We start from the raw sequence: 13,117 nt of genomic DNA, 5'->3' as shown, positions 1-13,117 counted from the left end.
GCTTTGTTCTAACAGTCTCAGCTACATAATTCATGTGCATGAATGAAAATACTTCGAAGTAAACCGTAAACCGTAACATGTCGAGTGGATAAAATCTTGCGGCATACATAGAGCACAATTTGCCAAGAAAGAAGCGCTAACTATTTCTTACTCTGTGTGGGTGCAAAATTGCGAAGTTAGCTACGTTATATGGCCTTATTCCATCAAATTGACGAAGAGCACATATTTAGGCAGAGTGTTGCATTCGGAAGAGCATTTACGAAGGTCAGTGACTATTTGCAGTCCTGGGGAGTAAATTTCGAGGGATTCGGGGGTTAAAATGGAGACTAATTGCGATCTAGGGGACTAGAAGCTGCAATTACTCCCTTATTTATTACTTATTTTTTTATTTACTAGAGTGTGCTATGCGATAATACATGAAGATGATAAGCGCCACATGGGCAACAACGTTTCTTTTACACATCCATCCATGTATGAATATGGTTCCTGTCTCTCCTACTCACGTGCACAGGCTGATAAGCTGATAGGCTAGCTAGCTGAAGGCTGATTTGATAAGCTCTCTACAGATAGATAAGCTACATTATGAAGGAAGAGTATTGCAAACAATTCGTCTTAACATGTGAGCAGCCTTTCCACTGTACTCTTTCCATTTCCATTCCATCGCGGTCGTGGCCTCGGTCTGTTTTTCTGAATAGATGCATGTATCCGACGTCAATCATCAGCAATATTTTCTCCGCTTATAACGATGGCGTGTGAAAGCGCACCACGCGACGATGAGACGGCGCTGTGCTATTCGTTAGCCTATCCCTTTTAATCGAAAACGCGTCCTTTTGGAAAATGTTTTGAATCCACTCTTCAGAATTCAACGGAACTTCACTGCATAGCAGGCTCTTAGTCAGCCCGATTGATATCTTCACGACGGTCAGTGCCAATGGTCGGTCTCCAACGTGTCATGCGGTTAAGTTCTGTGTGATGAGTGTTGTACAACAACTAAAGAAACACAACCGGAATGTAACGAGCGAATGAATGACGCAAAACCGCGTGGGAGGTGCTAAAATATGCGATGGGCGGTGGCGACACCTACACATTGTAGTGAGTTAACGTAGCGATGTTGCGCCCTGCCTGGAACGAAATACAGTAGCGCGTGAGAAAGCATAAATGCGGTGACGCACTAGACTTTGTCTTATACCACCCCACGCAGTCTTGAGTGATTTAAGGGCGCGGTAGATGTTGCACATCGCTGATCTTCAAATAATGTGCTTGTCAACACAGCCTAAGCTGTCACCGGTCTGAAATCACGTATCGGCGGCTTCGTTTTGTACATTGTGTCGTCAAGCTGTCTGTGTGCATGAGACAACGCCCGCTATCCAGCAGTGATGTATTGGGGTAGCCTGGGGGTGGTGCTGGTGGTGTGCTATTTCCGAGCAATCTGCAGCCGGTGTGGCGGCATGTTGCTCGGGGGGTGGAGGACCGTGCGTCATGGGCCGACTTCACAGGGAACTGTGCTGACAGCGTCTGAGGGCAACCGAGGGAAAACACCCGGACTGCACAGCTTGCGCAACGATTGGAACCCAGGTCACCTCCCAGTCTCGGCGTAGAATGGGGTGGGGGGAAGAAACCAAAAGAGGCCGTGTTCCTCGTAAGCCCTTTTTGTCGGGTTGTCCCCGTATTACACTCTAGAAATGCAGGACTTCACCGCATACCAGGGGCCAAGCATGACGCATTTTCATTTTGAGGAGATAGCGAGACTTATGCCTTTTTGTGGCAAATGTACCGTTTCTACATAAGTGTCGCCCCTGGCAGCGGAATGCCGAATGTCGTGTTTGCCCCTCAGTAACCATGGCGACGCTCATACCGACTGGATCTTCATGGCAAAGTAACGAAAGAAGACATGCAGAAAGAGTCAAAATGCGTCTCCTGCATCGCGAGTGTGAAACGTCGTCAAGATTCAGCCTAAAGCGTGCCCGTAATTGTGAACCCGATGATTTCCGCCAATGAACATGGCAGGCGGCTGCGTATGCGCAAAGACGAACTCGGAAATGGTCTGCTAACGCACATCCAAATTACCACAGAAAAGCGTACCACAGTGAACAGCTGATTTATTTACAACAAACGAGGAAATATACACGATATCACTCGGAATAACGTCGGGTTCGGACAATTCCACGTATATAGAAACAAAGCCTTGATCGCTTAAATTACGTGACGTAACAGAGTCCGCCAATCATGACTGTGTTTTCGGCAGCCGTAGCTACGGAGACGAGCCGCCATGAGCAGCATTGGCAGTCACTTGTATAGCCACAGAAAGCCAGTGTTTGAAATAGTCCGCGGCGATTGGCTGACATACGTCTGCGTGCGAAGGAATTAGAGGCGTTCAGCAGGCTTTCTTTGCTAAAGTGGCGTTAGTTCTCTGACTATGGTTGGTTGGACTATGACTCAGCGTTTACTGGCCCCTACATCGTTGCATAAAGGACTTCTGATTAATACCAACCCATCTACTCATCATTATTCAATCTTCATTCCACCTTCTCATCCCATCTCATATCGGCTATATAATGTCCGTGACGCTGCCCACACAAGCGAGGCAAATGGCGGCATCGTCCCCTCTGTTTTTAGAGTGTATACTTTTCCACTGGGTTTAGGTTATTGATATCACAACACTTATTTGAACAGGGCCTCTTTTGACCCCGCAAGTATTGGTCAAGTGATGTTTCCCGAAAGTTCATTTTTCGCAAACAGTCAATTCAACGTTTCATTACGTCTAATCAGCTTTGATGAAAACATCTGTTTATGCTTCCAGTCTCAAGCAATCCGTTTAGTTTCCAATTCTCCTAGCCTACACCGCTTTACAATACAAACAAAATATATATGTCGATTTTTCTGTATCAAGAAGGCATCGGATGAACTCGAACGCCGTGTAATTTACCCGTCATTAGCAGAAAAAAAAAGAAAAAAAAAAAAAACTGCGAATCTGGGTGGCACACGTCGCCATCATGTCCTTATTTCGCTTGCGCGTGTCGCTTGCGCTGTAGTCGTCTGCTTCTTTGTCTCATTTTCTATGTAATTTATTATCAAAGTAAATTCGCGCTTTCTGGAATAAAAATTTCCTTTTTAATTTTTGCAGTAGGTGTTTACAAGTTTATTTGCAATTTATTTATTTATTAGTACTTTTATCGCAACTACATTATTCGCTACCGGCTCCGTAAAGTCCAATCAAGAATTCCTAATACGCTGCAAGGACTTTCGGATGAAATTCGACAGTCAAAGCTTACGCGAGTACCCTTTTTTTTTCTAGTACCCACCTGGCTTTAATCCAGCTTGCGAAAAAAAAAAAAAAAGGAAGAAAAGAGAGAAGAAAAAAAGCAATTACGGAATCTTTCTGGGAACATGCACTGAGCTGCGTCCGTGCTTCGTATATCTTTAATTTGCATTGCCATCTTTTATCGTTTTCGTTTTCTCGTGACGTCACTACAAGTCGCGCCAATGAACGACACGCGACCGGCCCGCGGCGCACCACGTGTCCTAAAGCCCCTATAGTGGTAAGAGAGAGAAGTATCTATTCTTCCTTTCGCATCCGCTCATATATCTTTTACTCGCAAGATTTTTCCTTCTCTCCATTCGCGAGGAACAGGACGTGCGTGATTGGAATTCCTAATAAATTTGGTCAGTGAGTGAGACGGCGGTAGCCCAGAAATTAAATAAATACTGTCGCAGAGTGACCACCTGCGCGCGGCGAAGCTCTCCTTTTTATGTATCTCTCTCTCTCTTTCTCTCTCTCATCTTCCATTTATAAGACCTCTCCCTCACCCTCTTCCGAGTCGCGGCACTTGTTCTCGTCTCGAACTGTTCTGTCGATGTTTGTTTTCTTATTCGCTGTCACTTAATTCTTCCACTTTATTATCATTTTCCGCGAACATTGCGTGCATCTTGCGGTGACTGAAGCGGCTCCTTATCTGATGCCCTTATCAATGGTCATTGGGATGTCATTAGAGTAGCGGAGCCGTGACAGGCAATGGAATAGATAGGCACGCTTTTTGTGCGGTGTGGAACACCACAAGGGCGAAATGGGACATTGGTACTTGGAGCACGATCTACTGTGGAATGTCGTTACTGGTGTTGGTGACGGAGGGGAGGTATGGCTGACCGGGAGGTAGGGAGTGTAGCTTCGTGTGACACTAACGACAGTTCTCGATGTATACGCTTCTCAGTTCGTCGCGTATATTGTCAAGGACAAAGAGAGTTTGTTCTTCGAGAGGAGTAAGCGCAAGCGGGAACAGGACACAAGACGGAGGGAAGAGCACAGGACAGGACGCTACTTACAACCATAGTTCTTCCCACCTGTATTCGTCTTGAAGCCCAACAACCATGCTGCAGAGTTTGTTCTGAACGAAAGTTCGGCTGCGTCTGATCGTTATAAACGGACTCGCATTCTGCTCATAACGCTAACGAATTCCGTGCTGTACGGATGACTGTTTAAGCGTCATTCTTCTGCTACGTTTACCACTGAGTGTCCGTCCACACTACAGTCGATATAAACAATAATAAATCTGTCTATCAATCCCGAAAAGACAGTTTGTGATGTAATGGTGTAGGGTGTAATGACAGTGCTGGAAAAGGTGTTATGAGAGACTCGTACCAGTCTAAAACAGTGTTTTAAACAGAATGCGCACCGTAAAATGGTGTTTCGTGTAGAATGTGTAGCAAAGCAGAAACAGTAATTTGTAACACAGAAACAGTAATTTGTGCAGAACGGAATGTGCCAGTAACTCCCTTCTGTATTGTGTGAAACATATACCCCCAAAAGATGTGTGCTACATATAGGACAAAACATTTACACAAAAAAGACGAAAAACAAACAAACACAAAAATTATGTGCATTAAAATCTTCTACTCTAGCCACACAGCAAACATAATGCATTAAACGGAATGACATTTACTTCACCTCCTAACCAACCATCATCTCGAATGACATCGCTCTCTCCCAAGATTTGCGGAGGCGTACGCCATTTTTGTTGCAATCATGTTCTGCATAACTATCACAGAAAAGGGGTACGCCTCCTGTTTTCATCATATCAGGGGAGAGAACGATGTCATTCGAGGTGATGGTTGGTTAGGCGGTGAAGTAAATGCCATTCCGTTTAATGCATTATTGTTGTTGTTTTTAAGTGTTTGTTTTTGTTAAGTGTTTGCTTAAGTATTGTTTTTAATTGCCGTGTGGCTAGGGTATTACTCTTGCTCGCGTTACCTTCTAATATCGTAACATGTATTTATTTATTGTTGTTTTTGCTCCGATATATGCATTGAGAAGAAGAAAAAAAAAAAAGAGCGACCGATAAGTTTTTAACTGCATTTACTCAGAAGGTCGTTATCGGGCATGAAAGCCTCAAAATGAGTTCGTGCATGACGATTTAAGCGTAGTCAGTTTTCCGATAACGTTTGCCCAGGAGCAGTGCAAGAATCAAGCTGGTCGGGTCGTGACTGCAATGCGTGAACGGAATCGCATTCGAAGTGATTACCTCGGCTCGATAACAGCCGTGTAAATCCTGCGCTTCGGATGAATGTAAGAGCCACCGTTTACGTCACATTCTCCTGTACACTAATGCTCAGAGCTGCATTCTACTACGCTGCGCGGACATAGAACCCAGTTCCACTTGAATGACCGCGGTCGTGAATTTAAAACACCGATGTCTTTACTCTCGTTTCTTTGTAAAACTTTCACGGTATCGTCCGCAGCTCTTGTCGACTTCCCTGCACTCTTCAAAACGAACTCCACCGCACAGCACGCTCGTAGCCAACCATAATCTTGAATGATATCGTTATCTGCCCTGATTTGTTGAAAACGAGAGGCGTACGCTTTTTTGTGACACTTATGCTGTTCGTAATTGTCACAAAAAGGCGTACGCCTCCCGTTTTCAACAAATCAGTGCAGAAAACGATATCATTTGAGAAGATGGTTGGCTAGGAGCGTTCTATGCGGTGGCGATCATTTTTAAGAGTGTGCCCTGCTGAATAACCATCATGAGCGCCTTCTCGATGTGTGTTTACCGAGCGATCTGTCTGCCACTCGTCGACACGCTGCCTGCCCACCTTCATTTGTACGTATACTCTATATACGCCAATATGTACGGGCGATATTGATCCCCTATCTGCGCGTCCCCGCTGCCGTCCATGTCTGCGTCCGTCCGTGGGTCCAGCCGGTCGGTATGGCTGGCGTGGCAGGAAACCAGTTTGGGTGTCGTGCCCTCCTCCGAATACCTCCTCGGAGGCAAGTATATTCCAGCAGCAGCAGCAGCCCCCGTCATCAATGTAGCTACTATAGCCTCTTGCTCCTTCTGAATATCACCGCGTGGCCGTGGACATGACGGTGCATGCACCAGCCATTTCTGTGCAAGGAATATATCAGCTGGATTGGTCATGTCAGATTTAGATCGTCCTGGGTGTATTGCTCTCCGTAGTGTAAATGGCGTAAAAACGAAAAAGAACAAGAAAAAAAAAAGAAAAGAAGGGAAGGGAACTTTTGGACAATGTACACGGCGAGTTAGACTGAACGAATAGTTTGTTTGTTTATTGTTTAAAGGCAAGCACCTGTGTTCCCGCAAAAGAGGAACTAAACCCCCGAAGCGCAGGTCCACAAGACACACCTTGCCTACACCAATAAAAGCATGATGGCAACACGAAGTCAAAGAGGGGGGAGATTTCGGATATCGAATGTCGCTTACATGCGGCTGAGTTATGGGAAGTGCAAAAGCCATTTATTCTGGTGTATGTTCCATTTATTTTAGTGTGCAAGAAGGGTTACGAAAGTGTGAAGCATGCTGCACTCTGAATGGCACTATAAGACGACGCTCAAGGCCAACTTTTGCACCTAATGACACTGTTATGACTCCTGATTCGTGGAGAGAGCTGGGCGCACTATTTTTTGTGACAATTAACGCAGCCGCATAATTGTCACAAAAAGGCGTACGCTTCCCGTTCGTGTTCAACAAATCACAACGATGTCAATCGCGGTGATCGTTGGCCAGGAACATGTCACGCTGTCAAGCTCCGTTTCAAGAATAGCCATGTCACGTCGAGACTGGGAGGTACCCGGGTTCGAATCCCGGTGCCGGCTGTGCTGTCTGGGGTTTTTCCTGGGTTTTCCTCAGACGCTTTCAGACATATGTCGGCACAGTTCCCCTAGAAGTCGGCCCAGGACGCACATTTCCCCAGGGCGTCAGTCGTGACGTTCCCCACATACGTGAGGCCGACAACGGCAAGCCCTTTCAACATCACCACAACCACCACCATCCGTTTCAAGAATACTGGGAGTCTGCCAGAAAGCACGGTCCCCAAGAGCTGCCATATATCGGCAAGCATATCGCTCGGCAAAAGAGCGGTCATATATCGGATGGCATATTGCTCGGCAAAAGAACGGCGATATATCGGCCAAAGAAAGCCACAACAAACCAGCCCCTACGATGCCCTTTCGAGCTGCGTTCATTTCGCTCAACCTCACGAGCGGAACTCATGGACGATTTCAATGCTCACATTTTCTAAATTTTATTCCGCGTGGTCGTTTTTCTTAGCACGTAACATAGTAACTATGTTATTATTATAGTCTTTTTTTTTTTGCTCACGAGCGGTACCTACATGCGGTCATCTATACAGCGAAAGGATGACACGGGCTTTCCGATATTACTTTTGAAAAATGATGGTGTGCACGTGACGTCCGCAGGTCTCCATTAGAGACTGCCTACGCTCCAAAGTGACCATTAAGTGTCGCCTCCACGTATCGTTCCAAAATCCGGAGAGGTTGCAGATGCAAAAAAAAAAAAAAAAAAAAAACAGAGAAGATTAGGAAAAAAAAAGCTCTACTGTTATGCAAGAAAAGATGGCATCGTTACATGCGATTGACGAAATCTTTGACCCTTCGGCTGCTTTGCTGGTTTCAAACGCTCAATCGACTGACGGAATCCCGGATGGATCATGTACTCAGCGAGTTTACTGTCTCGATTTTTTTCCTTCGTTGTCCTACTGAGGGAAGTATAGATCTGCACACCCTGCGTTAGGGTTCCTTGCAGTGCTGGGTTAGAGTATATTTATACCTAAGAAGGTGAGCCAGTCTATATTTGTGTGGTTACATGGCTGCACGTTCCGCAGGATAGATGGCAGATAATTTCGTTAACTCTGGAGTTTCTTTAACGTGCCCCGCAAATGTTCAGGACACGGCGGTCCTGGAAGCACTGAAGCAATGAAGGCGAAAATGCAAGTGCTCGAGCTTTATGTGAGTTGGCGGGAGGAAATATCACATGACGAGTAGTCTGCCTTCTCATGTTCTAAATCTGTGATATATGTATACAGCAAATATTATCCACGTGAAGCATTCAGATGCGTTTCGACATACTGAGTTTGTACGCAATCAACCTTGCAATGTGCGCTGTGTTCAACTGCCTCAGGTCTCAGATAATGAAGTGATTGACCGTGTAGAATTTTTAAAGACAGGAAGGACGAGTGTTAAAGTGTTACATTGCAGGTGAGCGGATCCACCTGTATGGGTGCAATTACTTGAAGAGGTCAACTGTATAAGACGGCGACCGGAATGCTTCGCGCGAGAGGAATAGGTGGCAGCAGCTGCGCTCCTCAAGTGTTTGAGACTGCCGCCATTGGAGAAGAATCAAGTTGATACCTACACACTTATGCTGCAACGTCGGTGAATTACATGCAAGAGTGCTATATCTGTTTTTTCTATATTTTTTTTTTCTTTTGCGATGGTATGCACTGGAAAGTTACGAGAGCGAATGTTCAAGAACGCGTGGGGGAATGCATACCAACGTGTTTCTGAAATACTTGCACGGCTATACAGCGTAATGTTATGACTGACTAGTATCATTATATTCTTTTTGAGTATTCGGTCCTGTCAACTTTTGACCGCCGGGATTTGTGAAATCCCGGAAAATCTGAAAAACTGTACATAGTTGGTAGGTATGGTAACGTACGTGATCGGTTGGCTCTTTTACGAAAGTTATTGACGATGTCGTCATCGTCACCATCTTTCGACATCGTCATCATCTTTGCACGCTTTTTTCAATCATAGCCCCAAAGTTCGGGAAAGCGTCACTTTATGTAATGCCGAGCACTACACACAAATCAGTATCTGCGAGACGCTGAAGATTCGTATTCTGAAATGGAAGTGGGTATCGACTCACCGTCCATCGGAAGTGGAAGGGCAACTGCAACAGCACTTGCTTGTCCGGATGAGTTTTTACAGAGAAGGAATTTCCACCGATGATGGGCGAACTAAGGTTGCCGAAGGTGCACGTCCCAGCCGCGCTGATGTGCGACTGGTACTCCTTAAGGCACAGCCTGAAGAAAGTATTGCAGCGCGCCAAGCACGTGCCGTCTATTGCACGCAGCGCTCTGCCACCACCACAGCAGGCACCATCCGACACTTCGCCACGCGGGTTGTCTATTCCCAACACCTGAAGCTCGAAGTAACCCGAGCAGCAGACCTGACCCACTAGGCAGGTCCACAGCACCGCTAGCACGGTGCTACGATGCATGGCATAAGGGTCACCTCACCATCGCAAAGAGACACTTGAAGACGCACGTCCACAATTGGTTAAAGTCACACAAAAAAGTTGTTCCTAATAAGACATAATGTAATCCACTAGTCCTTAATGTTCGTTCTTGGCTTTGCGCTTAGGTAATAATCCAATGGCGCTTCTTCAGTGCTTGCGAAAAGTCCTCGCGTTTTGCATGTCCGAAGAACCGCGAGATATGTCCTGGTAGGAGGGCAGAAAATGGAATGACAGCACCGCCTCACGTGGGAGGATACAGACCCGCAAAGAAGCCGTTTGGGAAGGTTTCGCGACTTGTCGACACATAATACTCCAGGAACGAAGGTCGCAGGACACGACGCTATCGCACTAACCACAGTCGAGTCCTGAAAGGCGACAACACTCTACACACGACGACAGGTCGATCCATGATGGTAGCTGACGCTGGGTAAAAGCGCACAGAGCCTGTAACGAGCTGCCGTTTCCAAAGCGAAAACAGTAGCGAGCGAGGGATTCACTTGACAACAGGTTCTGCAAGTGGGGGCCGATGAACCGTCTACATGGAGAGCTGACCGACGACTGCTCCCGGTCTGCGGAAAAGTTGCCGCTCCGCCCTCTTTGGCCCCCCAGCCACCCCTCAACACCGTTGGGGAGGAGGGAGAAACGCGACGGCGAAGAGGTGGCGCTGCTTGCAGAAGTGGGGCTGAAGTGGGGATTGTGTTTTGGGCTGCTTTTTGTGCGTCAGGTGGAAACGGTTTGCGATGCGCGATGCGTGACAGGTTGAACATCGCCCGGATTGCGCGCTATTGTTTGTGAATAGCACATGTAGCGTAGATGCGGCTGCGCTTTCCGCCGTAATCTCTTCATCATTTCCGACGCGTGACCTCCGATGTTAATTAGGCAAATCTTTATGCGGGACATGTGTCCCCGGCAAAAGACATTTCACAGGTACTCAATGCAGTCGATGAGTAGCACGTCACGTCTGATTCAAATGGGCGTATGTTCAGAGGCGGATCCTGGATTTTTCGGGGGGGGGGGGGGGGGGCTTTGACAACGTGCTGTTAAACTACCAAGGTCACTTGAAACTCTATGCAACGGCAAAAATAGATCCACCCCGCGTATATTGTGTGCCTCTTGTACGTCATGTCAAATTGTGAAATATGCTTACAGGCAGCAAAGTTGCCAGACAAATATTTCGGGAGAGGTTCTATGGGCACCGTGGGAGAGGAGGGTTTCCCCTTGTTTCCCTCTCCCAAAAACACTACCAAAGGTACCGTTTGGGGGGGGGGGGCTTGAACCCTCATAACAAAACAAACTTAACATAACAAAAGGAACTTTCATCTTCTTCTATTTCTTTTCTTCTTCTTTTTTTCTTTCGGAATCCCAAGACGACACGCCGTTTAGCTGACCTTTCCTCCCCTCTTTTGTCCTTGTTCTAATAAATATATCTCATCCCGTTGCGTAACTGAAACCGAAACCAGAATTTACGCTTTTCCTTTTCCTCTCCTTCACACGAAGGCGCCAACAGTTGCGAAGTGGGCTATCATTGGTCTCTTCAAACGGTGGTGGTGAAAGGGTTCGCCGCACCACCGCAGCGCCGCACCGCAGGGCTCGCCGCTGTCGGCCTAACAGACGTGGGCAACGTCACGACTGACGCCCTGGGGAATGTGCGTCCTGGGTCGGCTTCTAAGGGAACGGTGTCGGTGGCGGTGTCTCTTCAGACGATTTGTGGGACATCGTTTGAGAGACCAATGAGAGCCCGTTCCTCGTCTTGAGAAAGATGGGAAGAGGGAAAGCGTAAATTGCACTCTTAAAAATGAACTCTACCGTATAGCACGCGCCTAGCCAACCGTTTTCAACAAATCCGGGAAGGGAATGATGTCATTCGAGATACTGGCTGGCTACGAGCGTTGATGAAGTTGAAAGTCTAAAAATGAAGTTCATTTTTAAGAGTATGTGGTTTCTGTTTCTGTTACTTAACCGATTGGCCCCGTCCCTTCCGCATTGCCATCGAGGCAACTGCATGTTTCATTGGGCGTGGAGAAATTTTCGCACTTTAGTGTCCCTTTAAAGAAAGACACCACCCAAAAATGTGGATGATGCAGCTGCGACTTTGGTGCAGACGACACACTGTAAAACGAAACCCAAAGTCACCGTGTATAGCACGCTCCTATCCAACCGCCATTTCGAATGACATCCTTCTCTCTCTTGCAGGCGACACCTTTTGTTTTTGTGACACTCTGCGTTTATATTAATTGTCACAGAAAGACGTATGCCCGGCTCTCCCTTCAAATAAAGTAGGATAACAGTATCATCCTGCGCTGTTGTCGGCATCGGGTGTGTTGAGCTCTCTTTCTTGGAATGTATAACGAAACGCTCCTCAACCCTTGCGTAACTTTGGTTCTCACTATATGAAGTTCATCATCATACCTCTCGTCAAATTACCTCCAGCGATGGGGTAGAGAGAGTATTATCGATTGGGGATGAAAACACCCTATAGCCATAGTCGCCGAAATAAAGTGTTGATGTTCTTGTTCTCAGTTCTTACTGACGTAGTGTTCAAAGAAAGAAAAAATGATGACACATGAGACAAAACAAAGAACAAACATGAGACATGACAAAAGAGATGACACATTAACCCTAACTTCATAGTGGACGGTTACTTTTCCCTTCTTCCTTTGTATATTGCCTACTGCATAGTGCCGTCTACATTTTATTGTTATTTATTTTTATCCTCGGGGCTTTTGGAGCACTAAAGAGGGGAGAGATAATAAATATAAAATAAAACGACCATGAGTGTATATATAAAAAAGAACAAATGGTAATATGAAGAGAGAGAGAGAAAAGTCTGATGCAAACAGGAAAGTACATGTGCTACAAATCAGAACGCCTTCATGTTATGAAGGCCGCATAAAGGAGATCACGCGATACTTTCTTTCTTTAACTGTGAAGTACGTATCAATAACTGATGAAACATAGCTGGGAAGACGGTGCCATTGGAGGGACGCCTAGGGTTCAAACGACTCGCTTTCAGTAAGGAATGTCAGCCTGTTGTTCAGACATGATGTAGCGCATTTCGCTTGCTTTGATTCCCTGTTTTCGAACGGAGTGTCCGTAGTGGTGTTGTAGGTTCCAAGAGTTTTCTCTACTTCGTGGCAGCAGTAATTGTGCTTTAACCCGTGGCGGCGGCGTCAGCAGCATTCCATCGCCGGCGAGCGGGCGGGCCGCCGCACCTGTGTGTCTGCGGTCGGCGAGCCTCCCCTCGGGCCACTTTTTAATGAACACCAACTGCCCTTGCCAAGAAAGTTTCTTCCAAACGGGGGCTCGTCCTGAGTGGGTGGGGGGTATCGCCTCACTCTCGTCGGCTACCGGGTACTCGAGGTAATGGTATGTGTGGGTACGTTAAGCTGGCTCTTACTTTGTGATGGCTCGGGTGACGCAGCCGTCAGTAGTGTATACCTATTAAAGCAGTCCCGAAAAAGAGATGATGCCACAAAGTAAGCAGTTTATTTGCACTGTTACACTTACTAACTGCATAAGTCGTATCGTAAATGAGCATAACCTATTTGTGCCTGTCTGTC

General features: G+C 46.5%; 1 protein-coding gene across 2 annotated transcripts in view; it reads right to left on the bottom strand.

The window, feature by feature from the left end:
• LOC135396695 (protein jagged-1b-like) overlaps positions 1-10,101 on the bottom strand; it is a 71,564-nt gene extending 61,463 nt beyond the window's left edge. For both annotated transcript variants that reach the window (XM_064627819.1, XM_064627820.1), the window contains exon 1: positions 9,186-10,101. In XM_064627819.1, coding sequence (XP_064483889.1) covers positions 9,186-9,539 — 354 coding nt within the window. In that variant the 5' untranslated portion in view covers positions 9,540-10,101. The remainder of the gene's footprint in view (positions 1-9,185) is intronic.
• Positions 10,102-13,117: the final 3,016 nt, after the last annotated feature.

Source organism: Ornithodoros turicata, chromosome 6 (assembly GCF_037126465.1).
Source record: "Ornithodoros turicata isolate Travis chromosome 6, ASM3712646v1, whole genome shotgun sequence".
Taxonomy (NCBI): domain Eukaryota; kingdom Metazoa; phylum Arthropoda; class Arachnida; order Ixodida; family Argasidae; genus Ornithodoros; species Ornithodoros turicata.
Note: the sequence above shows the minus strand (reverse complement) of the source record. Positions and strands in the feature narration are given on the sequence as shown.